Source organism: Passer montanus, unplaced genomic scaffold, assembly GCF_014805655.1.
Source record: "Passer montanus isolate IOZ18808 unplaced genomic scaffold, ASM1480565v1 scaffold20, whole genome shotgun sequence".
Taxonomy (NCBI): domain Eukaryota; kingdom Metazoa; phylum Chordata; class Aves; order Passeriformes; family Passeridae; genus Passer; species Passer montanus.
Genome location: NW_024366592.1, coordinates 2,857,836 through 2,872,652, shown reverse-complemented (window position 1 = coordinate 2,872,652; position 14,817 = coordinate 2,857,836). Strand labels below are relative to the sequence as shown.

Below are 14,817 nucleotides of genomic sequence, written 5' to 3'. Positions count from 1 at the left end.
ACTTAAAATGCCTTTTGTGTGGGAAAGGAAGCTTCTGGGATTCTCTGACACACACTTTGTGCTGCACTTATCTAACCCATTCAAATGGCCAGGGCTGAAGTGACAGATAAGTGCAAAAAAGTTTCACCTGGCCAGCACCAAAATTCAACGATGCCTTGGCTTCCGAAGGCAGCCTTTGTAACTGGACTGCTGATCCCGTGTTATGGCTCAGGGAATGCAGATCCTCTTCAAAAGGAAATTGAACTGTTAACAGTCTATTGCTTGTAATTACATTTCGGTTCAAAGAGATTTCAATGACAGCAGAAAGCGCCAAGACATTTCTTTTCATGCTTGTAGCAGGGCAGGAGCTTGGAGAGTGGATTTGGGTTTGCTTTTGGTATTTTCTTGCTCAATCTTAGAGCATCTATTGATCTGACCTTGAGGAGGAAGGGAAAGCTCTTCATAGTTTAGATGACTGAAAATAGGTGTGTTCTAGTGAATGAAGAGAAGTGTTTCCTTGATGGAGGTTTGGTTCCTAGAGAACATGTTGCTGCCCTGCTGGTGCAGGGTTTTAAACTGTTGCAGACTGGATCTATGAAGTGAACAGTGTTCATCAAATTAACTGCAGCAGTAAAAAAACCCATAAAGATTTGTGCTTTTATAATTGGGGTTAGGAAGGGCTGGCAATGGAAGGGTTTGGACAGGCCCCTAAAGGTACCAGGGCAAGCAGGGACCAAGCAGTTCCCAAGTGTTACACTGGCAGGCATTTCTCACTGCATTCCCCTGGGAGCAAACTCCTCCAGGGCTCTCAATCCTTTTGTTCAGTTGGTCCCTCTTCAGTGTTTGACTCTGCACCTAGGGCTGGGTAAGGATTTCTATGGGGCTCCAACTTCCAGCTCAGCCTCTCCTAGGAGGGACACCTTAACCCTAGGCTGCTCTGACAGTAGTGATTAAAAGCATGCACCTGGCAGTTTCAGCTTGTGATCTCTCCCTGCTTAACTAAACCTTGATTAGCCCCATCTCGGGTGAGTGCTCCAACTACCAGAGCACTGGATAAAAGGAGGAGGCTGGTTAACACTTTTTATCATTATTTACTGGAGGCTGGGGCTGTAGGTGACTTCTCCAGGATGTAAAATATAATTCAACTCTCTCCCTGAGATTGGGAATCCTTGTCCAGTCCCTCCCAAACTGCTTTACTGATTGCTGCTTTCAACATCAAGTTCTCAGGACTCTGCATCACTCTTGTTTTGCTGCCTAATGTGCCTCCTGTGAGCTGTGAACTTTGTAGATGGGAAGCTTTCTGATAAAATATAAAAACAGTGCAAGTGGATTGGCTGTTTCTAGATTGTTAAAGATGATGGTTTCACCCAGCAGGCTCTTGAATTTTACGTTGAAACCAGGGGAAGCTTTTAGTTCTGGTCTGAAAGTTTGCCAGTTAATTGCTGAAGGGGTATCTTCCAGGGTGGTTCCCTCAAGAAATCTGGTAATAGCTTGAAGAACAAGGAAAAAAAAAATGAAAAAGCAAAGATATTTTACCCCAATAATCTTCTAGGGCAAAGATATGAAAGAGAGCAGGACCATACCCATTAAATGTACACACAGGAAGTTAAAATTAATTTCAAAGAAAACATATTTTATTATTTTACATATGTGGTTGAACAAAGCAGCAACTCTGTAACTGCATTGAAATTAATATGAAATCTAAAATAATCACAGTTTGTGATTTCTCTGAATGATATATAATCACTCTTCTACAGTGCACATGACACAATCTGAAACATTACCATTTCTTGGAGGGGGAAAGACATGGCAGGATTAGGACTGGAAGGAAGGGGTCAACAGTGTCCTGAATGCCAGGCTAGCAGTTGCATGTGTCCTGTGGAATAAAGGAATTGACTTCTCTGGCCACCATGTTATGCTGGCAGGAAGGGGTCAGCAGTGTTATCTGATGTCCTGAATGCCAGGCTAGCAGTTGCATGTGTCCTGTGGAATAAAGGAATTGACTTCTCTGGCCACCATGTTATTGCATGCCATAGAAGCTCTTGGCTTCAGATCCAAAACAAGGTCTATCCCTTGGTTCCTTTCTGCTTGTCTCAGCTGCAAGCTCCCCTCTGGCTTGACTAAAACCTGTTCATCTTTGGAAGATGGAGTTGTTAGGATCAGGCCTTTGGCCTGTTTGTTGTGCAGGGCAGAGCACCATGTAAATATCAAGGTATTGGATCAGCAGTGAAGTCCCCTCTCCTGCTTGGTCCCACAATCTGCACAGAAGGATGACAGCTCCAAAGGACAGAAATGCTGCTTTGGAGACACCTCTTCTGAGCAACACATGAGACAAAGGAAGAGTTTCCTTCCAGCCACGCTGGAAGCTAATTCCAGGAAGCTGCAGTTCCCAGGAAAAAGGATTTCACTGAATTCTGGCAATAACAGATGTCCATAAATGAACTGGACATAAGCTGCAAGTACAACACTCTAGCACAACTCATGGAACAGAGGAGGCCTGCCAAGCAATGTCATTAACAGAAACCTTTCAGAATCAAGCCAGTGTCCAACAGCAGCTGGAGAAGCCAGATTTCCTACTCCATCCAGTGGGTCCATGCAATTCCCAGGCAGGAACTTGGACAAAGTGCACTCTATTTCAAGGAGCTAAGACGGGGAAGAGGGGAAAGGTCTGTGCATTGCTCAGACCAAGGGCAGCCCATCTGGCTAATTAGTGCAGAGAGCAGCAAAGCAGAGTTTTTTATGCAACTTTACTTGGTATGAATTAGGCAAAGGGTACAAGATATTTCTAGATTCCTTCTCCTCCCTTCTGTTCAATTTCAACTCGCAAGCAAAGCATTTTTTTAAAATTCCTTATCACTGAAGGTCCTCCTACACATTTTTAAGACTCACAGAACACTGTGAGTGTGGAAAAAAAAAAAGAACCTAATCCAGAGCTAAAAGCAGATTTGGCATCTGAAGCAGATTCACATCAGTCAGCTCACCTCCACTGCTGTTCCAAAGATGGAGATGCCTGGCTCCCTCTCTGTGCAAATGCAAACCTCTTCCTTCCTTGGAAGAGGTGCCACAGCTCTCAGGGCACAGTGCTCAGCAGCACCTTTTCTCTGAGTAACTGGCACCAGACTCCTGACAAGCAGCAAGACAGAGCTCTGCCAAAGGCTGGCTGCAGATGGACAGAGCTCAGCCTTTCTGCAGTCAGCACCCACCAGGCTGAAGGTGTGGCTCGTTCTTCCTGCCAGCCACCAGCTCCCCGAGCTCTGTCCATGAGGAGCATTCCAAGGAATCCCAGGACAGCTCCCACCCAAGTCAGCAAGCACTGCAAGCAAGGGGAGTGCTCCTCTTTCTGCAGTGGATGGCACCTCTGAAAAACAAGGCTGAGGGACACTGGAGCCACCCTATGAATAAATGGGGTTTGGGCACAGCACAGCTGTGACTGTGGAGAGGTGCTGCAGCTAAAGGACCTTCCCTGTGTTATTTCCCAAGTCCTTCCCTGTGCCTGCTCTTCTGGGAACTGGAGACAAGCCCTTGTTTTGTGCAACGAGGTGAAATGGTAATTTCCTTCTCTCTGCAGCGAAAGGAAAAGGATTCCAATCAGTGTTCCTCCCATTACAGCTGCTTTTAGAAGCAGCCAAGCAATTCTTGTCCTGATGAGACAAAGGAGAAGAACCCAAGTAATGGTAAGAGAGGAAGAAACTGCTTCCCATTGTGGATTTCAAGGAGGGAAACACATGCAAAGAGGTATTTTTCTGCTCCTATTCATGAAGGGAAGGATAGAGAAACAAAGAAGGAACCCTTCTGCCTGGATAACTGAAAGAGCACCTGATCTGCCTCACACACAGTCTAAGCTGCACTGACCTCCCTAGGAAGATACTTCAGCATTGAGAGGATGGAGAGCTGCTGGAGCAGAATTTCAGTGCACATGGATGCTGAGATTTGAGTCAAGAACCCCATCTTGTTTGCAGAACATCTTGTTTGCACCCTGTGTATGGAGCTGCCTGGTAAAGCAGGAAGGAGGAAAGAAGAGGCAGAGCAGAGCTGTTTCTGATACTTCAGTGTGGTGTGAGCTGACTATAATTAGGAAAATCAACTCAGTTGTGTTGGCTCCAAGGCTTTTCATCATATACACAGGCTGATTTGTGCTTCTAAAATCACAGTGCTCCTCTGGAATTAAGACACTCCTCGCTAAGCCAAATCTTTCACATTAATTTCTCATGCAAACCTTGCTTATCTTCTTTGGAATGTCTACGGAGGCACAAGTCTTATCTTTCTCTGGATAGGAGAGCTAGGAGAACAGAGGCAATAGAAGGTGCATGTTGATAGGGAAATGTTCCTGGGCAGGCAAGTCCCAGCTGCTAATTCCTGTTAGGGGGACTCTACCTGCATGTTAAAGAAAGAGGAGGGACCAGAGGTCAGACTGTATGGGGTATCCCTGAGCTGCAAAGCACATGAAGGATGAGAGGAACAAAATAACTGGAAGACACAGACATTTGTATTCTAAAAAAATCAGTTCTGGGAGTCTGGGGCTCTGGTACTATCCTGGCTTGATTGATCTTTTCTTTGAATCTTTGCATGCAAGGAAGGAGCAAAGGTGGACTGTGACTCTTTTTGTTTGGCCCTTGCTCCAAAGAAGGGCCCCTCTTGGAAGCTGTGCCAGCTGGAGCAGGTGGATGTTCCCTGCAACAGTTGGGATCAGAGTGGGTGCCAAAAAAGCCTCTTGCTGCAGCACTGAGTTCTGGGCAAAGACAACTCTGCCAATTCAAACCCTGTTGGTGGTTTCCTCTGCTGCTGAGCACAGGCTGCTGGCTCCCTGGTGGGATGTGAAAAGGCAGGGGTGTTCACAGAATGCTAAACAGGGGGGAGGGAACAATATAACTTTCACCTCAGCCCTGCAGCAAGTTGCTCTGGCTACTGAAGCTTCCTTTGAGGGGCCCTGCCTCTCCACAGCTGCCAGATGACTGCAAAACAGAACTTTGTTTCGGGCTGACAGTGATGCAGTGGCAAATCCCCAGGCAAAGAGAATTTGTTAAAGTCTGTAGGCACTTACTCTTCACGAGGAGAATGTTAAGACTTAAAGCCTTCTCTTGGCATGGTGCCACCACAGCCCAGCTTCTGGCGTGCTCGAGTCACAGCCTGGACAAACAGCACATTCTGCAAATGGCTGATGCTGGCCCCTGGTGTGGGGAAGAGCTTTGCCCTCAAACACCTCACAAAGAGGAGGGTGGGCTCCCCCGAACTTTGCACACAAAGTGTGGAAAAGAATGAGCTATGAGAGCTGAACAAAACAGATTGTTGGGACAAGCCTACTGCCTATACCCTGTTTCCATTATGGCTCAATTATGGCTGGCAGCAATGCACAGTCACAGTTCAAAGTCTGTGGGCAGCTGTCAGGATGGCAGATGAGTACCAATAAAATTAAGGGGCTTTTAGTGCTGCAACAGGGAGTTTTCTTAAATGTTAGCTAGATTAGAAAATCACCCCAGGTCCCTCCCCATTCTTCCCCTCTTTCCAGTACATAAAATCCCTCACAGCAGATCTTCAGGCACACCTGTCTTAACCCCTAGCTCCAGTTTTCTTTTTTAAAAACAAGTTGCACGGCATCATCCACATCCTGCACTATGTGGGATGCCTCCAGCAGGCTGGGGTCGAAGCTGAAGTCCCGATGTCCATGGAACACTGTCTCCACTGTTTTCTTGGGAACGGCACCGTCGTGGCGGTAGACCCCAGTGCAGACCAGAATCGACTCGCAGCTCTCCACTGAGCTGTTGCAGTCATTCCTCAGCTCCAGGGAAAGCTCAGCCTGGGGACTGGCTGCCTGTGGGCTCCTCTTCAGCCCAGCCTGGCCCTGGTTCTGCTGAGCTGACTTGAGGTAGTTGTTGTAGAGGTTTGCCCCATAGACGTCAGACATAGGGTTATCCCTGGATAAGGGCACAGTGTGGAACAGAAAGGAGAAACAAGCCCATGAGAATGGGCTCAGAAATGACAAACAAGCCCTCTGGCTCTGGGGGACTGAGATTAAGACAGCACTGAAGGAGGAAAGGGTGTGAGATAGTTGCTAACACCAAGAGGTGGAGCTGAAGTGGGCCTGTGAGTCCACCCACCAATGAGTCCTGCCCAGGACATGTGCACCTTTCAAAGGGGAGACAGCACATCCCAAACACCCAGAGCAGTTTCAGCCATGACTGGATTATTTCCCCTGCATTCCCGAAGTGTTTGACCAAACTGAGCTAACAGTACTACATCTGGATCTCTTAATTTTGCCTTTAACTGAGTCACTCTATGTGCACTGTGCATCCTACAGTCCACAGCTTTGCTGTGCAGGGTACAAAAAGCCAGCAAGCCTCTGTTCCAGGATGCGAGGCTCCAGAGATACCACAGGGATTTTGGTATTAACTTTAGAAATATCCAGAGGGGGAAAAAAACCCCAAAACCAGAAACAACCAACCAAAAAAAACCAACAAAAAACCCAAACAACCCACCACCACTAAAGAGCAGTCAGTTTGCAACTCCCTAAGGAAACCAGCAGGAAAGAATCTCTTACCCAACTGCATAGAGGCGTCGGATGGGAGCCTTCCAGCCCTGCTTCTCTGCCTGCTGTTGGATCAAGTACTGGGCATAGCGGTAGGTGATGGGGCTGGGTTTGCCAATCAAGGCCTCATACTTCAGCTCCTTGCCTGTCACCTTCTTGTAGATGCTCTCCAAGCAGAGGAGGAAAGTGCCATGGCCAAACCTGCCCCAGAAAGGAGGTCATCAGCATCCCCAGCAACACCACTGAAGCAGCAAGCACTCCTTGGTTATTGCCTGCTTTGGGTATGGTGCCCACACACCTCCACAGACAGTGGTCTGGCTTTTGCTGCTCCCCAGGTTTTAGTCTTTATTTCTCATGCAGCTTTCATGTCTCTGCTGCTAATTACATCGTACAATCAAGCTCTTGAAACATTCAAGTGCTAAAAAACCACAGCAGGAAAAGACCATCTGCACGAGAGGAGCATGACATTGGCCAAACCAAATACCACACGTGCTTTTCACCTGGGCATCTTGGCTTCAGCCATCCACAGGAGGTCCATGTTGCAGGCAAGGATGGGCAGATGAGGGTATGGAACATCCTGCAGCTCTGCCCCAGGGTTCCCATTGCTCAGGAGTACATCAGCAATGAGTTGCAGGCTCGTCTCCCACCTCACTGGCTCGCCAAACAGAATCACCCCTGCAAGATTTTGAGAGCTGTTTGGAAACTCACAGCATCCAAAACCCCTCCTGTGCTGGGCTGCCCTGGCAAGTGCAGCTACAGTGGCATATGGCTGGTGCCAGGGCTCCAGTCTGCACATCTCTGCACCATGTGCACCCCTGGTTCCAGATGCTGGCACACAGCACAGGGAAAAGTTGCTTTTATCCAGCTTTTTCCAGCAGTGAGCTGACAGCACACCATTAGCTCCCATCCCAGCTGGCCTGCCTTGCTCTCAGCTCTGCTTGCTGCTCATATGTAAACACAGGCCACTGCTTACCTTCTATAGTGGGGAAGCCAGTGGTGGGAGGAGGCTGCCAGAAGAAAAGGAAGGCTGGATTAGTAATGCAAAACCCAATGCCATCTCCACAACTAAAAATGCCTCCTCTGAACCTGCCAAGGCAGTTCCATAATAAGGCAGGACAAAGCCACCTGGAATCCTGATGGAATTTTTCTCCCCCCTCCCCCATCCCAGATGGGATTTCACAGATCCTGTACTCCTGTCTCAGAGCTGGAGATGTCAACCAAACCATCTCACCCCTCACTGTAAGGGACAGCAATGGAAGGCAGGCATGGCATGAGAAAGGAGAGGGGAGTCACTGCCCTTCCTGCAGGAGCCAACACTGGGAAGAGCAGAGGGGCTGCCTGCTCAGCGTCAGTGCCAGGCTCCTGCTGAGGGACCTCACTGACAGCTGCCCTGTCCCTTTGCTGTGTGCTGTGACCACCTCTGCAGCAGATATCCTCCCCTTCTGCTGATGCTTCAGGAAATTACCAGTTCTTTCGGCCGCCGGCTCAGGTCCACCATGTCTAACAGGGGATATGCCTTCCTCAGGGCCTCTATGGTGACCACGTTCTTGAACCCCAGGCTAGTTCAGACCATCAAGGAATGTTGTGCAGAATGGTTTGTTTGGATTGTTTTGTTGTTTGTTTTTTTTAAGAGACCGATTTTCTTCACATTACTTGCAGAAGCATCTATAGGATTAAGGAATGCAAGTCCTAGTAACGGAGCAGTGTGGTAAAGCATAACCTCATGGCCTTCAGCCAGACAAAGACCAGGCTGCTCAAAGCCCCATCATATTTGAGTTTCTTGAACTGCTGTAATTTTCTGGGAAAACCTTATGATCTGTAACGGGCTTTGCCACGAAAGAGCACAACTTTATCTCAAAAATGGGACACCTAAAGCTGATGGAGTCCTCCTGGTCACATCCCACCAACAGATCAGCAATGCCAGGAGAAGTCGTGAGATGAGAAGCCAAACACTGACCAGGGCAGCCAGGGAGCGACCAACCCAGAGATCAGCACCTGAGCCTGCCCACGAGGACGCTGCCCCACAAGGCAAGCCCGGTGACCTCTGTGTCTCCTTGTGCTTCAGAAGCCGAGCAAGGAGCGCCAGGGGCAGGGCTAGGGCAGGAGCAGCAGGACTCACAGCACCACGAGGCACAAAGGATACTTGTGGGCGTTCTCCTCCAGGGGCCCCTGCCCGGCCACCAGCATGCACCTCTGGTGGAACTGCCTGAAGAGCTGCAGGGGGCTGTGCGACAGGATCACCTGCTCCGGAGACACCTGCGGCACGGAGCAGAGCCCGGCTGGGACCCGCAGGCTGGATTTCGCCCCCTCCTCGCGGCGCTCGGGGGCACCGCTGCCCCTCCAGCCCCTCAGGCCGGGCCCTCGCCGAGCTTCCCTCGCTCGGGCTCCCTCCGGCCGCTGCCCCCGCCGCCCCGCCACCGTTACCTGCAGCCCCAGCGCCTGGGACAGCTCTCGGGCCTTGGCCGACCGCAGGCAGTTCCCGGCGTTGGTCAGGAACGCGACGGGCACCCGCATTCGCCCGCCGCCGTCCGCCAGCCTCTGGAAGGCGCGGCGGGCGGCGGGCACGGGCTGGCTGCCGCGCACCAGCACGCCGTCCACATCGAACAGGAACCCGAAGGCCGGCGGCTGCAAGGCGAGCGCAGGGCACGGTGAGCCGGGAGCCTCCCCGCCCGCCCCGCGCCCGGCGCTGCCGGCCTGCCGCTGCCGAGAGCGGCTCCTGCCCGCCCGCCCACAGCGGTGCTGCCGGGGAGCGGCGCTGCCCCTGCCCACAGGGGCTGTGGGGAGAGCTGGGCAGGGGAGCGGCTGTCGGAAGCAGCGGAAAGGGCCGCAAGCAGCCCTGCCACGGTAGAGGCGTGCAAAATCACCGGCGAGGAGAGGTTTGGGAAGAGGGAGGGAAAAGCTTTGGGCGCTACGGCGCCGTCACAAGGGGTTTGTGTCGGCCCTTCACAAAGCCAGAGAACGGGAGACTCGATCTGTGAGCGGGGCTGCTCCAGGGCTTCGTGATGAGGGGGCAGCTGTGGGCCCTTCCCTACAACAAATTGAGGTGTGGAGCAACTCCAGACAAGGGTGCTGTGAGGGGTACTGAGGGAGCTGGGGCTGGAACAGAGACCTTGTGGCTCTCTGTGAGTCCCTGACAGAGGCTGCAGCCAGGTGCGGGTCGGGCTCTGCTCCCAGGCAAGAGGACATAGGCTCAAGGTGTGCCAGGCTGGACGTCAGGAAGAATTTCTTCACTGAAAGTGTGGTCAGGCATGGGAGCAGACTGCCCAGGGAAGCTGTGGAATCAGCATCCCTGGAGGTGTTCAGGAAATGACTGGATGTGGCACTTGCTGCCATGGTCTGGTTGGACTTGATGGCCTTGCAGGTCTTTTCCAACTTTAAGAACTCCGTGAGTTGCTGCCCTGCCTTTGCTCAGCCTTTTCTATGCAAACCTTTTTTCCTGCAGATAAATAAGGTTTTCTAAAACTCTCATAACTTTTTTTACTCTTTGACAGAGTGCATCCCCCTTTCCTGCAGCCTGAAACAGAAATCTTGGTGCTGAATTCAGCTGAGGCCCTTCCAAAGCTGGGGAAAGTAAAAGGTTCATTTCACATCCAGGGAGATGAAACAATGTTTGTTTGCTTTCTGACTGGGCCTAGGATCGCCTGAGTCGCTCGACAGGGCAGGTTTAACACGTATGACTTTAGGCATCAATTACACAGTGCAATTGTTTGTTTTTACGCTTCCATTGCCATGAACACCAACCTTAATTTGTTTTTGACCCACTTTAACACCCAGAGCCCTATTTGCAGAGCTATTAAAGCACTGGCAATTCAGAGGTATACATTTGTACAGATGGTTATTCCTCCTTAAGTGCTTTTTGCCTTAACCGAATTACCTACCGTTTATTTTTCGTAATTTCCTCAATTTGCCAGGATCACTTTAATTTCTCAGAAGTGTTTGCAGTTCATCCTGCTCTGGCGAAATTTATGCTGGCCTTGTAGACATTACTGAAAATATTTAGCTCCGTGAAGAACTGGGCTTCAAACCTTCTTCCATCAGCACACTACAGCTGCTCTGGAGTGTGCCTTCTCAACTATGTACAGACCAGAGATTCCCAACCCTCACCTTCCCTGTCAGTGAAAAATAGAGAGGCAGAGACTTTCTGAAATTAATGACAAACACAGCCTTCCCTGTCAGTGAAAAATAGTCAGAGAGAGAAGCAGAGACTTTCTGAAATTAATGACAAACACAGGAGCCTTGTCTCGAGTGCTTCTCACCCGTCCACCAAGGCAGTCCCTCCTGGCGCAGTGAAAATGTGATTGATTTGCTGTGATTTCTGCTTAGGGTATTTGCTAACGTGGATTTATGGCCTTTTAATGATACAGCAAGCTGGATGGGTTGGGTTGTTTTGCTTGCTGGTTTCGGTGCCTCTAGACTGAACTGCATTGAGGGGGTCTCTCAGTCCCTTCTATTTTAAGTGTAGGGATACTTTTCCCCCTTCCTTCCCGTTCCCGAGGCATGAAAAAGAGCTGGGAGAGACATCCAGCCTGTTCCCTATCACAGAGATTTCATTGCTAAAAAAAGAAAAAATAAAATTTAGTGTATTAAATATCCAGGAGTTACAGTGGGGGGAAAGAGGGGACGGTGGGGTTTTGGGGCGGGGGTTTTGGGGGGTGAGGGTTTTGGGGATGGGGTTTTAGGGGGTGAGGATTTTAGGGGTGGGGTTTTTGGAGGTGAGGGTTTTGGGGCTGGGTGTTTTGGGGGTGGGGTTGTAGGGGGGTGTGGTTTTTGGGGGTGTGGTTTTAGGAGCAGGGTTTTCTCCCGCCGGTGCGGGTTGTTATCCCGGCGCATCCCCGCGGGAGGCGCTCCTGCTCCACGGCACGGGAGCCCGCAGCGCTCACCGGCCCGGGGGGCTCCGGGCACGGGGGATGCGGGAGGCAGGCCGGAGGCAGGCAAGGGAACGCCTTGTCCTGCTCCCGAGGGGACTCTGGGGGTCCCCGCCCTCGGAGAGGTGTCCCCAAAGTGTGCGTGTGCTTTGTCCCTGCGGGCTGCCAGCGCTGCCGTGTTTATTTTTCCAGGGAAGGCTGTCCAACAGGCTGGAGCGCTTATTTTTAAGGCGACACGGGGGGACTTTGCCAGCGGGCGGGCACAGGCTGAGCCTGGGACTGTCAGCAGCAGGGCTGAGCCCCAGCCCTTCCCAGCACCCGCAGGCAGGCTTTAGCCCATCATCCCTGTGCTGAACGCTCGTTGTGTCTTTTTCCCTCCAAGCACTGGGAATATGTCTGCTTGGAGCTGCCCATTCCGCACGCTGTACATGGACGGACCTCGTGATTTCCTCGTCAGGCACATCTGGTAACAGCCGTACCCCAAACACCCCTAGGGATGGTCTGTCTGCCCTTCTCACACCACCCCTGGATGTCTCCCACCCCCTTTCACATCTCACTGTAAAGACAAGCAAAGCAGGCAGTTGCCCACAGCCTCCTCCCGTGGGTCCCTGTGTAAACTTTGCAGCTCTGTTTTCCCTGGACTCACAGCGCTGTCATCACCCCCCTCTTCCTGACCTTCTCACACCCCCCTCGAATGCAGCCCTACCTTCCATCTCTTTCCTCACTGCAGAGGCTCTAATGGCCTAAACCAACCCTCCCCCCACAGTTTATCTCTGCTGTCCCCATGCTGCAGCCTGCTCGTGGAATGATGGACAAGCTAAAGGTTGAGAAAATACAGTAAAATGCCTTTCTTATCCTGTAATGACCAAGGGGGAGGACACAACCTGATAAAAATGACAAACCAGGAGAATTGAGAGCCAGACCCTTCACCTGCCTGTCCCTCAGTGCACAGAAAACACTTGATAGACCTGCTGTGATTGCAACTGCTGCAAGCCTGGGAAAGAAAGGAATTAACGACTGAGCCAAATAGAGCTACAGGTTTCTGACCAAAGAAATGTCCTTCTGCTACCTGTGAAGAGGTTAATTCAGAGACTTACATAGGAAGAAAACCTGAAGCAGGCTGATCATTTGGAGCTGGTGGAAAACGCATCTGCAGCCCTGTGTTTTATGGCCAGAGGGCTTTGCTTAGCATCTGGCACCTGCATAGTCCCACTGCAGTGATGGAGGCTCACATGACAGATAGATCCAGCTGCTTGCTTGGGCCTATCTCTGTTTTCAACCACTCACTTTGCTCCTCTGTTTTTATTGGCATGACTTTCAACAGCAACCACTAGTGCTGGATCAGCCATTTCCTGGCAGGCAGTGACCAGGAGGCAAACATTTCATCCTCTAAATTGCCCCAAAGGCAGTCTAAGATGCTCTGCAGCAAACACTTGAGCCGCAAACAAAGCTCCTTCCACCTCCCATTTAAACAAATTGAACCTGAAGAGGCCACAGGGAGTGACAGATGGGGGAGATAAAGGCATAAGACTTTAAGTATTGCTATGGCTGCTTGAAGTAACTGTAGTAGAAACTTCCACGGATTTTCTACTCTCCTTCCTTGCTCCTGAGTCTGGATGGAGACTGAAGCAGGCTCTTTTTGCTTCTTTATGTTTGCTCTACTCAGCCTCCCTCCCACCACCCTTGTGGCTGCCTCCTCCTCTTTCATCTCAGATATTGAAGCTCTCTCAGGCTGGCACTTTCTTCCCATGCCCACCAGCAGTACTTTGGGCAAAGAGCCTCACGTTGTACCCTGTAGTCACCTGGTGCTCCACAAGGCAATTATTTGAAAAGAATTCGCTTTCTTTGAAAAGAATGGGCTGATCATTTAGTCTTCTCCTCTATTCCCTTCCTAAAATCATGCTAAAAGGAGGTTAAATGACCTTCAGTCATTCCTTTACTTTCTTGTGCTGTAACCACCACAGAGATGGTACAAAACTGTAGTGGGAGGAGAAGCAGCATGAGCAAATCCTGTCTGTCAGGTGGCCTCTGTCTCAAAACACAGCCCTGAGCTGGATGCAGCTACTGTGGGGCTTGGGGAAGGGGGAACAGGGGACCTGTGTAGTGTCTTGGCCAGGTAACTCAGGCTTAACTCTGTGTTAGCTCCCCAGATCAAACTGCCCTTTGCAGCATGCAGAGAAGGCATTTCAGACTCCCTGATATGATATGACACATCCCCATCAAATCTGGGTATCCTCTTTTCTTTTTAACAGGGAGGCAAAAAAAAAAATCCAAAAAAGGAAAAATATCCTCCATGATTAAGACAGGTTTGAAAATTTAATTATAGACTATGTTCTGAAAGAGACAAGCAAGAGAGCATTATATGTGATGTATTTGCCAACAAATGTGAGCAGGGAGCCAAGGTACTGGGCAAAAGGGAGTAGCAAAACCCTTGGAATTTCGCTACTAAAAGCCAAGTCTCAGTGAAGCCCTGCAGCCACATTTACCCAAAGCTTGAATGGAACAGAATCAATTGATCTTTTATTACTGCTGTGGTCCAGCCTAAATTCCTCCTGTTTTGCACACCTGGAGTTAGAGAGGCGAGGATGCAGCCTGGGCTTCTCAATTTGCACCTTTCTCCCAACTAAGACACACTCTAAAGAAGAGCAGATTCCCAGCAGTAAGGCAGGCTGGCCCTCCCTCTGTCACACATTTTTGAGGGCTGCATCAGACCTGTGCTATTTTAAACCCCTGTGATTTTTGCAGAAACCTGATTCTGCTTTAATCCTGAGCAGCAGCACACACAGGTGGCTCCAGGCACTTGGCCCCATCACAGCACAGCTGTGAAGTAGGTAAATGGCCATGTGCACAGCAGGTTTTTCCTAGGAAAGCAAGAACAAAGTGGACACAACAGGTGAACTGGTTCCAGCAAGCATTTGGCAAATGGAAGAGCTAGCCCTGCAGCTCCTGTAGGTAATGAGGAGAAAGGAGGACTACAGGTAAGCAAAAAGTGGTTCAGGACCTCAAGAGACTACATGCAGGAAAAGCTGAAAGCTTTCTGCTTTCAGGAAGGGGCATGGGTCAACCTGTGTGTGGAGGAGCCCAGCTCCTCCCACAGTGGCTCTGCAATGATTAGCTTCACCTTGGCAGCAAAGAGGCTTATTTAAGGGAGAATCAGCTCATGGCAAATGCAGCTCTTCATCCATCCACATACAGCAAAGCTGAAAGATCAGGCTGCTGAGAGGGACAGGGCTTTGGGTTGCTGGTCAGCTGCCATTCTGCTCGTTTGCAGTGGTTCTCCTCAGCAGCATTACAGGTAAAGCACTTCCCAAGTCAGCATTTATAACCTGGCCATGACCAAAGCCTGCCCTGGGGACTTTAGTCTGAGCTCTGTATGCAACACCCACACAGGAGGAGGGAGGGTGGCTCTGCTCTGGCTACTCCTCCAGTATAAAACTCCTTCCCAGGACC

At 50.4% G+C, this 14,817-nt stretch overlaps 1 protein-coding gene and 1 long non-coding RNA gene across 2 annotated transcripts in view; one reads left to right on the top strand and one right to left on the bottom strand.

Moving 5' to 3' along the window:
* Positions 1–1,902: 1,902 nt before the first annotated feature.
* Positions 1,903–10,189, bottom strand: HDHD5 (haloacid dehalogenase like hydrolase domain containing 5). Its single transcript, XM_039708268.1, has 9 exons — positions 10,129–10,189; positions 9,367–9,530; positions 8,927–9,304; positions 8,646–8,758; positions 7,968–8,061; positions 7,476–7,509; positions 7,003–7,177; positions 6,515–6,703; positions 1,903–5,891 (listed from the first exon to the last, which is right to left on the bottom strand). The coding sequence occupies exons 1-9, from the start codon at positions 10,187–10,189 to the stop codon at positions 5,534–5,536; spliced, it is 1,566 nt and encodes a 521-aa protein (XP_039564202.1). The 3' UTR covers positions 1,903–5,533.
* Positions 10,190–11,430: 1,241 nt separating this feature from the next.
* The window catches only part of LOC120501540, a 42,143-nt gene continuing 38,756 nt past the window's right edge, over positions 11,431–14,817 (top strand). The window contains exon 1 of the long non-coding RNA XR_005627337.1: positions 11,431–14,662. This is a non-coding gene — a long non-coding RNA (uncharacterized LOC120501540). The remainder of the gene's footprint in view (positions 14,663–14,817) is intronic.

What these genes read in the sequence shown, in the direction of transcription:
- HDHD5 (XM_039708268.1), bottom strand. Translation starts at nt 10,189, where the DNA reads ATGCCTAAAGTCATACGTGTTAAACCTGCCCTGTCGAGCGACTCAGGC. An exon ending in CCCAGGCGCTGGGGCTGCAG is followed by an intron (nt 8,759 to 8,926) that starts GTAACGGTGGCG and finishes TCCGTGCCGCAG; the next exon opens with GTGTCTCCGGAGCAGGTGAT. An exon ending in TGGCTTCCCCACTATAGAAG is followed by an intron (nt 7,178 to 7,475) that starts GTAAGCAGTGGC and finishes AAAATCTTGCAG; the next exon opens with GGGTGATTCTGTTTGGCGAG.